Source organism: Harpegnathos saltator, unplaced genomic scaffold (assembly GCF_003227715.2).
Source record: "Harpegnathos saltator strain DR-91 unplaced genomic scaffold, Hsal_v8.6 scaffold25, whole genome shotgun sequence".
NCBI lineage: Eukaryota > Metazoa > Arthropoda > Insecta > Hymenoptera > Formicidae > Harpegnathos > Harpegnathos saltator.
In genome coordinates, this window is record NW_020230039.1 from 581,391 (window position 1) to 594,752 (window position 13,362).

At 32.0% G+C, this 13,362-nt stretch overlaps 1 protein-coding gene across 3 annotated transcripts in view; it reads left to right on the top strand.

Annotated features, from left to right (window-relative positions):
* The window catches only part of LOC105191799 (zinc finger protein 423), a 33,639-nt gene extending 23,577 nt beyond the window's left edge, over positions 1-10,062 (top strand). For 2 of the 3 annotated variants that reach the window (XM_011155454.3, XM_011155453.3), the window contains exon 3: positions 4,658-10,062. In XM_011155454.3, the coding sequence (XP_011153756.1) occupies positions 4,658-9,649 (4,992 nt within the window). In that variant the 3' untranslated portion in view covers positions 9,650-10,062. Of the gene's footprint in view, positions 1-4,657 lie in introns of those variants that run through there. The other variant, XM_011155455.2, reaches the window with a different exon arrangement.
* The last annotated feature ends 3,300 nt before the right edge of the window (positions 10,063-13,362 follow it).

The following is a 13,362-nucleotide window of genomic DNA, read 5'->3' on the forward strand; positions in this document are numbered from 1 at the left end:
ATTTGTCAATTCTGGACGTTTTGTGCGGATTACTTGGTCCAATTTCGTTAACTGCGAGCAGTATATGATTGAATCAATCATTTTGCATGATGGTAACAGCTCGTAGTAAGTGATACCCTTGAAGTTCTATCATACGGAGAGCATGGTCTTCTTCAGATGCAATCCTTTCGAGGTTGTTTGCATCGGCTTGTTGTTTGACTTCCATGATCTCTTACACCATGGGCGTTTCCGCAACGAATCATATATGCGAGTGGCTAAATTGATCTCGGTTAATTCGCGCGGCACCCAAACATTAAGCTGAAAGACGTATCCTAGCTGACGTAAATGGTTTTCTATGCTTATATGGGATATATGGGATGTATGGGATTTGCAGAAAAGTTATATGAAATATAACTTTTCAAATGAGCAGTCGAATTGCGTAATAGTGCTGAGAAAAAAACAGTGAATCGGAATGAACTTGCACTGAAGCAAAAACCGAACGAACTTTTTTGCCAACTTAATACAATACAGTGTGTCCTAGCGTAAGGAGAACACCTAAATATCTTCTTTGTTTTTAATGTTATAAGAAATATATACACATAATGCACATATAAAAATATATGCACATAATTTCAATGGTTTCAAAGAAAGAATACCGTGAAAGAATTTTTTTAACGATTTCTTTTTCAAATTTTTTAAAAGTTTCCGATATTTTTTGCAGGAAATTATATGCATATTTTTTTCTTATGACATCTAGAATATGTTAACTCTTTATATCCTAAATTAATTTACCCAAGACCTTATTAAATTTTTGCGTAATTAAATAACTCTTGGCATATCATAAACATAAGATAGGAAAATTAATTTTGTAACAATTCAATGATTAAATTTTGACGTGGTATTTGTAAGTACCGACAGGAATGTAGGGTAAGACACGGAAAAAAGGTTCAAGAGCGCATATATAGAGCGGTACTTTGAAATACCGTTAGGATACAAAGGGTTAAAATATATTGAAGTATGTCTGAGTTATGACCTTGAGATAATCTTGAATATAAAAAAGTAGAAACAAATTCCAAGAGAATGTGAATCGCATAAAGTAGAACTTGTGCTGCTATCACGTCAGAAATAATTGAAAATTTTAGCAGGTGGGTTATTGCAAGGTTATTGCAGGTGGGTTTCCTAAACAGCATTTAGTATTGGGTTGGCTAATAAGTCCATGCGGTTTTTTACTTATAAATGATCGATGATTATTTTTATAGAAGGTAATAACTTTAATCAATTATATATTGGCCGTTATCTACTATCTTTCGCCATCTTTCGGGCAGCTCATAATTTCTTGTTCAAAGAACTTCCTGTCTTTCTGAGCAAAAAACTTCCAAGTGTCGTTTAACAGCTTCCTCACAAACGAAGTACTTTCCATTCAAGGAATTTTGAATGGAGCGAAACAGATGGTAATCTGAAGGTGCAATGTCTGGAGGATGTGGTAAGACATCCCAGCCTAGCGCCAATAATTTTTGCCGAGTTTGTAGAGATGTGTGCGGCCTAACGTTGTCATGGTAAAAGACGTCGCTTCTACGATTCACCAATTCTGGACGCTTCTCGGATCGCTGCATTCAATTTATCCAGCTGACTATAGTACACATCTGAATTGATTGTTCTGTTCTTCGGAAGTAGCTCGTAGAACACAACACCCTTCCAATCTCACCAAATTGAGAGCATGATCTTGCTCGGATGAAGCCCAGTCTTCGAAGTGGTTTGTGGCGGTTCGCTGCGCTGCCCCCACGATCTTTTGCGCTTGATGTTATTATAGACGATCCATTTTTTGTCGCCAGTTACTATACGCTTCAGAAATGGATCGATTTTTTCACGTTTTCCGAGTGAATCGCTGATGGAAATGCGTTGGATTAAGGGGCTATTCCGGTGTGACGACCCAAAAACTTACGCATCTTTTGACTTTTCTTTCAAAAAGTACTGCATATAACGGCATAAAATTTTTTTTCCCTGAAAGGTGTACTCTAGGAGAATAGAAAAAAATTGTTTATAGTAAAACAATGCATATTTATTTTTTTATTTACTCATGAATGGACACATAAATAAAAAAAATTATCTTGTTGGTGCAGGTGATTGGGGCCCTCCAGGTGATCTGAAATAAAAAATTTAAAGAGATTCTTAATCTGTATAAATGTTGCTATCGCCCGAACCTCAATTATTAATTTATATCATAAATTAACAAAATGGCGGCATTTTTTGCAAAGGTGTTTAAAAAAATACGTTTTTTTTGCGCCATAATTGGAACGAAAATATAAGTTAATATTAAAATTTTACCATGATTGAGGTTCAGGCGATAGCGACACTTATACAGATTAAGAATCTCTTTGAATTTTTTGTTTCAGACCTGGAGGGCCCCAATCACCTGCGGCAGCAAGATGATTTTTTTATTTATGTGTCCATTCATAAGTAAATAAATATGCATTGTTTTACTATAAATAATTTTTTTTCTATTCTCCTAGAGTATACATACACAGGGGAAAAAAATGTTATGCCGTTACATGCAGTACTTTTTGAGAGAAAATTCGTCAAAGATGCGTAACTTTTTAGGTCGTCACACCGGAATAGCCCCTTAAATGAGCTTCGCTCAGTTCGTGTGGAACCCAAACATCGAGACGGCTAAGATAACCAAGTTGATGCAGATGATTTTCCACGCTCGATTTCGATATTTGGAAAACATCTGCAATCTCCCGCGTATAGTGTAGATTAGTGTCGATTACCGCTTTCAATTTATCGCTGTCGATCTCATTTGGTTGGCCTAAACATGGTTTGTTTTTGATGGAAAAATCTCTGCAACGAAATCTCGCAAACCACTTTTGGCACACGCGTTCTTTTACGGCATCCTCATCATATATTGCATGAATCTTTTAATAGGTTTGCACCACGTTTTTTTTTATTTTTATTTTTTTTTAATAAAAAACCATAATATGCCGAAAATGCTCGTTCTGGTTATCCATTTCCAGATAACACAAAACACAAGATACGCAAGCAATATTTACGTATATTTTTTAAAATGCACGTTAAAATACTATCTGTCAATAACTATATGCTTTCAAGACTTTCGACTGAAGATAAAGCTTAGCAGAGCGCCTTGAAACCATCTATCGAGAAAAACCGCACAGACTTATTAGCCAACCCAATATAATATAAATCGTTTTTTTCTTTCATTTTACGCAATATATGAATACACAAATATAGAGAGACTCTGTTCCCAAAGAATAACTTGGCTTGACTAAGTTTAGTGTTATCTTAATTGGAAAACCAATAATAGAATTAAATTGCTCTTTTCAAACTTTATACAGCCTACAAAGTGTTTTCTGAACAATTTTTTGTGTGACGTTTTATTTGGCTGAAAAGTGATTAGGGCGATTAAAACAGGTCACCTTATAGCATACACAAATAGATATAGTAAAATAATTTACAAAATATGCATTTAGCTCCAGGATAATTTTAATTTAGGTTAAGGATATTTTATTGGATGTTTTATTAAGGAATGATTTATTGTTTCATGAAATAGTTTGTTTTCTTGCAAGTAGAATATTTCATATAAGAAAAAGACATTAACAGGATCATGTAATACTACTTTGTGATTAGCCAGCATAATTCCCATTTATATGGATATGTGTGATTATCGTTCGTGTAAATGAATTTTTGAGGTTAGCAATAATTAGAGTTAATATTTGTATACACTAAAATATAACTACTGGAAGAAGCATTGCTTTTATAAAATCAATAGGCGAAAAACGTAGCAGAGACAGATATATGATTTATCTTATAGGCTTATCTCTTTCTAATGAACCAATGCTTGTGCACAAGCATGGAAGTATAGACTGGTCCAAAAGGATCATATTTTGTTGCAATCACAAGCAATTCAGTACATTGCGAAGGAAAAATTTATATTAGTTCAGGCAGTGTATTTGAAAAGAATAGACCTACAGTTGTTTAGTTATTAGATACTTCTATAGTTTTTACTTTATTAATATTAATCAATTATGACATATGAAATAACAATATATTATCATGTTTTTCATCTCAGATAGGTTCTGCGTGTATATAATGGAGGTATATAAAGGTAAAATAAAATCTTCATCTGAAGAAATATTAATAGCTGCAATAACGGTGTTGCGCTATGCTGTTTCCTGCACTATGGCGTTCTTTCCTGCCTTATCTGACATCTCTTTACCTATGAATTTTTGCTATTCGTCAGTTCTAGTTCTGTATCAGTGTAGTTCCAATGCAGCACTAATTCTGCTGAAAAGAACAGACTCATAGAGACTTTATAGAATCTGTCTCTGCCATGCTTCGGCACGTTCAGTGCCTCTTTCAGTATAGTTCTATTTCAGTGTTTGTATTTCAAAGATGACGTTAACACGTAACTTGTCATTTTTTAAGCACTATCGCCAGCTATCGCTAATTAAACAAGTCTGTTTACGTGAATGGTAATATGATAATAATATGCATTATAATATTTATACAAGCCAAAATCATGTCAATCATAGAGTAACTGGTGGTCATGTATATTTGTTAGTGCTTTTTTCTATTCGAGATTCTAGTTGCAACTAAAAGTTAAAAGATTCTGTAGTATTTTCAGGTGAGCTGAGTGAGTTAAACTGAATTTGTATTTTTTCAGTCCGCTATAGAAATCCAGAATGGAATGAAGATTAAAGAAGAACCTATCGATGCAACAATGGATGATAACACAACTGACAATTATAAGTTTTTAAGGAGTCGTTCTAAACGATCTGATGGCGGCAAATCATTATTAATAAAAAAGAATGATGTACTGTGTAAATGTATAAACCATAAAACAGAAGATTGTGTAGATGATAATCGTTCTAAGTGTTCGGATGATTCTGGACTAACTAACACTATTAATCTGAAACGCAAACGAACAACTGAAAAAGAACATGTACGTAACATTTTGCCAGTACTTAGAAAAAAACGAAAACGTTTTGATGTCATTCGTTATGGCTATACTAATACTAAATCGACTAAAGGACGAGCGAAGAACGAAGAAAGAGAGCAACCTGTTATGCCAAAATCAAATATTGCGCGCAATACAAATAATAAAAGAGGAACCAAATGTAACGTGTGCTTCATAAACTTCAAGAGTTCTCGAAACCTTCAGCTGCATCAGCTATACTTTTTGAGAGTTGGAACATTGAGATGCAAGTTTTGTAGCAAACGTTGCAAATCGCAAGCAGAACTATATTTACACGTCATTTTGTGCCACAAAAAAGAGCCAGAACAATGTTGCAAAAAATACTGTCATTTTTGTAATCGTAGTTTTAAAAAAAAACATTATTTACAATCTCATTTGTTTCACGTACATGATGAGTTAATATATTCAAATAAAGCAATTGAAGTCGAAAAATCCGCAGTCGTCCTTAAAAATACGTCTTGTAAAAATACCTCGAAGAATTCCGTACATGAAGAATCACGTTTAAATAATCTTGATGAATCCAAAGGATTAAGTACCATTCTTATAAATAAGAGTTGTAAACAATCTTCAGATGATGGCACAACAAAGATGGATAAATTAATTGATCAGCAATCCAATCAAGAAACATTACTTACAAAAAAATTACGACAGCCAACATTAAATGAATACATCGAACTTTGCAAGAAAAAACGCGATACTAAAGATGATCTACAGCAATTACACATTATGAAAGACGGTTTATCTACACATGCTTCAAGTCATAACGAACAATTAGAAAATCTGAAACCAAAACTTTTAAAAGAGGCGATACATAATGGACAAATCCATACCTCGACTGAAAAATTCAATAATAATTTAGAACAAATAACATATGCTTCCACTTTTGAACAAAGTGAAAATTCTTGTGAAGAATGTCCTACCAAAGAACCTTTTGTAAAATTACATGCGGATGTTGAAATGATGAAGTGTTTTCTGGAGAATCTTCCAGACGCAAATGTTGAAAGTGAAAAGTTCCAAGATCAAATAAAAAACACAATGTTATCTGAACACGACATTCCCTATAGTTTACGACCTACGAGGGCTATTCGTTTTTTGGGATATTTAAATAAAAAGAACTTTACTTTTCTTAAGAAATCTCAACTTGACTTGAAAAGCAATACTAAAATGGAACAGCATGCAAATGGTGTGGACAAAGCAGATTTGGATTCTTCAAAAATTACTATGACTCGTCCTAAATTTAAGGATTGTACAATTACTTTGAAGAGATGTGATGAAAAGCTAAAAAATCATCCTGATTCTACAACTCAGATTACGTTTGAGCAAGACTTGATTTCCCCAATTACTGAGCCAAACTCTACATTTCAAAAGAATGATGTGAAAAATAATGTTGTACTCAAAGAATTGGAAATTTCTTTAGAACGCTTAAAAACTGAACAAGCTGAAGATAATCTGGAAACAGACATCGAGAAACAAGATGATGACAATTGCTTTACCTGTAAACTCTGCGAGAAGAGCTTTCCAACAAAAATAAACAGACGAATGCATATCAAGGAATCTCATATGGCATACATGTCAAGCATATGCAACGCACGATATACGTTGAAACATAAATTGCTTCAACATTATTTGCGCGAACATACATTCAAAGCAAACGAATGTTGTGTTTGTAATGTATTATTATCCGATACTGCAGAGCTGAAACAACACTTAAATTATCATTGTCTGAAATATTTCCAAAACAAAGATGACCAATATCCAATAAATATTGATGTAAATTGCTCAGAAAAAGGAACTTACACTTGCCTTAAATGTAATGAGACATTCTCGTCCCATTTATTATGGTCAGTGCATGATCGTTATTGCCCAATACAAGAAAAAGTGGATGAAGTTCAGAAGGATTCTACTACGGAGACGAATACTTTAGAAGTCACTCTTCAAAGTAACACTCTCAATCGCAACGATGTTGATACAAACACGGTTATACACAATAAAAATATTCAACATGTCTCACATGAGCTTCCAAATAATAAGCGCGTGGAAGAACCGGACACGATTCGAATAGTGCCAGTTAATGAAGAGCTAAGAAATAACGAAAAAGATATGGAAATAATCGAAGAACCTAACATTATTGAAGAGAATTTGAAAATTAATGAAAATGATGAAAATTTTTTTGGTAGGAAAACAATTTTTATCGTGGAAAATATTGGAATCTCCAAAGAATTACAGAAGCCTACCAAACATCCACAAACTGTTAATCCTCCAATCGTTAATAATTCCATAATCAGTGACCAAGATACTACAAGTGTCTACAGTCTACAGTCGAATTCTACTGAATCAAATGTTAAGACGTATCCATGTGATATATGTGGAAAGCGATTCCAAAATCAGAAGAACTTAGAGCAACATATACGCAGTTTCAGTCGTGTCACCGAGTTTTGTCCACTATGTAATACTGCATTCAGTTCGAAACGTTATCTACAATCGCACATTGCCGCGGCACATGTACCACAATTGTCAAAGAATTATGATTTTCACTGCGTATTTTGTAATCAAGGTTTCGTTAAGAAATATGATCTTCGACCACACGTGTTGCATCTGCACGGCCGACAGATGCTCGAAACAATTATGCCCAATTTCCGTAATACTCCAGGAAAAGATGACGAATCAAATAACGGTAATGCAACGTGCAGTGTGTGCAACTTAGCATTTGAGACTCTTGATCGTTATGTAGAACATAGAATGTATTATTACAAGAATCACAAGTTTACATGCTCCATCTGCTCGAAAGATTTTGAAGGCATGTATATGTATCATCATCATAACAAGCTTAATCACTATCCAGAGGATAAGCGTAAATCCTATATTTATACCTGCAACATATGCAAAGAGGGATTCAATCACGAGTTACATTTTTATTCACACAACATGCATGTTCATCCTGATGAAGCTAATTCAGCTGAAATTGTGCAACAATCTACAAGATATGCTCAGTCAGTAAATAATATGGAAGGAGATGAACAAGTTATAGATTTGTCTATGAATCAACAAAACAAAGCTCAACTATCGTCCACTGACTACATTTGCCAGATTTGTCAATTTAAATGTAAAAATGCTGATGACTTGAAGAGTCATAAATTATTCTACGCCAACGATGGTGATTTTAAATGTAATCTTTGTAACAGATTATGTAGAACTCGCAACGTGCTTGATCAGCACAAGAGTTTTACTCATATCTGTCGTGATGTCTATAATGAACATATGTGTCAACGTTGTAATGAAATATTGCCATCGATTACTTCATTGAGATGCCATGAAAAACATTTTCATGCTAATTTAGTTTCATATAGTAATACAAATAATTGTAAATACTGTGGTCAGACATTTTCTTCAAGTACTGAATGCAAGGAGCATCAATGTAAATCTACTAGTAGTAAAACCAAGGAGAAATACATATATCGTTGCTTTTACTGTGATATGAAGTTTGTTTCTCTTGAAACGATTCATAAGCATATTCTTCAGGCTCATTTTAGTAAGATCTTCGTTAAACATGTTGCTTCAAATCTGGAACTTCCCTCTGTTAGTAACGATAAAATTCAGAAGAAAACTATTCTGGACTTGGTAGACCAAGTAGTAGTGTCTAGGAAGAACATAATTCAATCTTTTCAACAATCTTGTAATGGTCAGAACAGTATTTCGATTATGCAGGATACACAAGATAAAGTTGCTATTGAACCAACACCAGAAGCTCTCAAAGCTTTATTCCTAATAGACGTTGAACCTAAGCAGAAGACTCTAAATTCTACATCAACGATTAATGGATCTGAAGCCACAACGATGAACTGCAACATAACCACAACGAGGGAAGTAGAACAGAATAATCAATCTAAAGCTATCACTCCAGTTCCTACATCCACTGAATCAACTGATATATCAACAAAAAATCATAGTTTATCTGATTCCTTCAACATATCTCTGGAGCAAATGTTAGATGGGCACTCGATTTTCTCAACTGGATCTGCTGACAAATCTAAAGCAACTTTTACTAATGTCCCACCTAAATCAAGTAATATATCTAATACTCCTGTTACCGCAGCTCCTATTCCTAGAAATGAAGAGATTATATTACAGAACTGTGTGTCAGTAAATAATACTACTGATTATTCTTGTCCATTATGTCCGTTACAATATCCGTCTTTAATGTATTTCCACGCTCATTTGAGATACGCACATTCAGATTTAATTCGAAATGATTTGATTTATCCACAATTGGATCAATTATCCGAGAAGATTCCTGTAATAGAGTGTTTATTGTGCCCACGTATCAGTACTGACGAGAAAAGGTACAAGAGGCATTTGCGTCACTCCCATTCATCTCACATGTATCTCACAAATTTTAAGGAGACTAAGAAGATCGTTGATGCGAGCAGTTCCTTAACAACACAAACAAACAGTAATAACAAAACCATAACGCCCGAAGTCATCACCGTGGAAGATGACGATGATGATGGCAAAAATTCCTTAGTTGAGCGAGCAGCTGCTGAAACAGCCGTAGAGAAAACTACCTGCGCTCCTAGTACAGGGAATGAAAATGTTGGTAAATTGAAAGTGAAGTCTTTTGCAAAAATTATCGAGAATTTAGCTATTGATCGTGCAAAGGAATTATTAAATAAACCCAACTAAGCAGCAACCACATTCCTATGAAATAGTTGAATAATTTGATCCCGACAAATAAAGTAGTAACAATGCACATGCATTTATTTCAAAGAATACGATCGAATTTTCATGATTTTAACTGAAAAGGAAACAATGCGAAAAAACGACAAGTTAGATGGATGTAGCAGTAAAGGGAGACTGAATTTCGAAGCTCTTACGATAACGCTCTACAACAAATAAAGAAACAAATTCAGTAGCATAGACATATAATATATCTAGACTGTACGTTCTTTTAAATTTCAAGAGGAATAGAAAAGGCAGTTGCTAATCTGAGCCTTTATTTTCGAAAATTTGTGAAAAATATCGTATATATTTCATCAATAGAGCAATTTAATTGGCTGAGAGTCGTAATATCTATTGACATTTATGAAATAACATATGCGACATTTTTAAAAAACACAGGTTCTGAGTCTGTATTTTCTGTATCCCTGTACGACAGTATAGCCGCTGTTAGCAACTGTCTCCCTTACTCCATTCCCATCGAGAGAGAACGCACAGACAAAACAGAGTGCATCCTTTTCTACGTCAGCTCTACCCCCCATTCCTCTAACACGCAGTCTAGATATATTGTGTTCAGTAGTTAGATAACCAGAGAATACAAACTCTCATCTTGAAACTATGGAACGAAAGTACCATGGCGCCACTGGCCCTTAGTGTTACTTCTTGTCGTATTAAAATGACAAATAATAAAAATATGCGGAAGATATGAGTACTTCAAAAAAATTTTCTCTTGTGGCCGAACTAAATAAACATAAAATAATTTATGTTTCGAATATGACCGAATTAAAATGGACGCGTCAATCTATGTAGCATCGTTGCACACAGTGGGACCATATGCTACTATCTTACCCAGTCAGAACCGTAACGTTGATTCGACATTGATTTGACGTTGAGATGGTCGATAAACCATTGATTCAACATTAATTAAATCCTCATCGAATTTATAAAATAATAATTATAATATAGTAGATATATCATAAATATAGATAATGTACTAGTAATATCCACATATTTCTTGTAGAATATCGTTTTTTGTATATTCACAGGATATTGGACTTGTCAGCAATATTCTGTTTAATTATAAAATATAAGTATAAAATATTGTGAGAAAGTAACATTTATATTTTCTGACAAAGTAATTTAAATATTTTGAGAAAAAACATCATTTCTAAGAGTATAAACGTTTTATATCTTGTATTCTTCAAGTTAATTTAAATGTAGTCTAATCATTGGTTGGTTAAAAATCTTTGAAAATAATCAGCATTATTACTTCGTTGGTATATATTATATTAATACCTATTGTATGTTATATTATCTATTGTAATATTATTTTCAACATTTGTCAACAAATATACTATCATCATAGTTTTGTAGTTTTTAAGTATATATTATAAACATAATCCATGCAAATATTGTTAGAGTACATTAGTATCATCAATTTGTGTATGATTATAAAAGTTCGTAATTAGAGTCGTTTTAAGTAAAAAATTAGTATCATCATAGAATCGAAACAAAGCGGCAGTACACATATGAAATGCGATAATGTCACACATAAATTATCACATTTATTGTTTATCTAAAAATGATCAGATTAATTTGTATTATTCTAATGGATAAAAAAATTTTAATGTAACAAAACTTTTAAATTCAAAGAAATAAAGAAATATTTGTCTTTGTATAATGTACTTTACATTATTTTGCGAATATTTTTATGTTTATATTTCTCTAATTTGTCTAATTTTATCTCTAATTTAGTTCGATCACAAATGAAACCAAAGGCCAGTACTGAAACTTATTTCTTTTTTTTTTCTAGAATCGAGTTTATATTCTCTGTAGATAACAGACACACAAGTTGGACATATACATTAATAACCGTTTACTACTGTGATTAAAAAGTATTGGAAATGGTTCATTTAAACTGCATGTGTGCAAGATGGTCGTTTTTTTCCAAGTTGATATGACTTTCATCAACATCTCAGCAGCAATCCGTATGTCATTGTCTGTTTTCATTTACAAATAGACACTTGTTTTGCCAAAATATTGGCATAAGTGCATTGCAGTGGAAGGGGATTATTTTGAAGGGGACGAAATAAATTTTGATGAATAAATTAAAATCTTGCATTTTATTGAACCATTCCCGATACTTTTTAATCATAGTAGTATATTTAAATTCTAGACAAATGGAATAGAAACAATATAAATTTTGTGGGGGATTAATTGTAAAATATTGAAAGTGTAACAAATATTACCAATATTCGTCGTACAAAAATTAAAACAATTATGATGAAGATCGATGATCGATTAATTACAATATTATTTACTTGATTATATAATTATTATATAATAATATATAATATACTTATTAAAAACAAAATTTTTTAAATTATATAATTAATTACATGCGATATATATTTCGTTATGCAATTAATGCTAATATACATATATTATATTATATATATATAATAAATAGTATATACATATTAGTTATATATATAATTTTACATGTACACACACACACACACACACACACACACACACACATATACAGGTACGCGCCTTTTATTTATATATGTATATATACATATATATAAACGATCAGTTAAAACCTCATTATATCCATCGAATACTAATAAAAAAATATTTGAGTTATAAATATAATTTATTTTATAAATGTAATGTTTCTGAAATTAAACTTACTAAAAAGAATTAGAAAAAATTAGTTTTTTTTTATGTTTTAAATTATATAAGTTATATTTACTTTTATATCTTAGCGTATATTGAAAAAAATAGGTTTTATAAAGAAACGTTTTTTAGGCTTTTTACTGCAAATATTACCTTAGGAGGTAGATAGAAGATATAGAAGATAAGTAGCTTAGAAGATATAGGTATTAGAATATAGATAGAATCTATATTATTATTATAATTAATCTTCATATTATTTCTTAACATAATTGGCTTTTCAAATAGCCAAATAGGCTTTTCAAATAGCGTAAAAATTCTATTATAAAAGAATAATATCTATATTATAAAAGAATGTGCAAGAATTTTATATTTACGAATTTTATTACATCAATGAAATATATTAAAATATGTATTTGTATTTGATATCTTTTATTTCTTTAATGTTCTCAAATTTAAAATTAAATTTAAGATAAGTAATAGCGATAAATAGATAACTAACTAAGCAGAACTGTTTAATATATATGTAAATATAAAAGTAAGTTTCTAAAAAATAAAAAAAATTGTATTTTCTTTCTCTTTTTCCTTTTAGAAAATGGTAAGTATAACGTATACAGTGTCCCAAAAGTGACGGACCACTCTAATAACTAATAACTCTTCAGTATTGAAGTTTCAAGGAAAATGATCTGAATAAAAGTTGTAGAAATTTAAGTGAGCTACCGTATGATGACCTTGACTTTGACCTTGACCTCTATTTTCAAGGTCAGTTGAAGGTCAACTTGCGTTTTTTAAATGGGAACCCTTATTTTTTATTACGCTGTTTTTTTCTACTAGTTAGTTTAAACATCTTTTGTATTTTTGGACAATTTCAAAATCATCAAATTAACAAAAATTAGGGCGCTATTGCAACAATATATTCTTAAGACTAAATAAAGCAAAAGAGTCTAGTATCACTTTTTCTTCCGACAAATAATTTGCGAGATATCGTAAGTTAAATATTG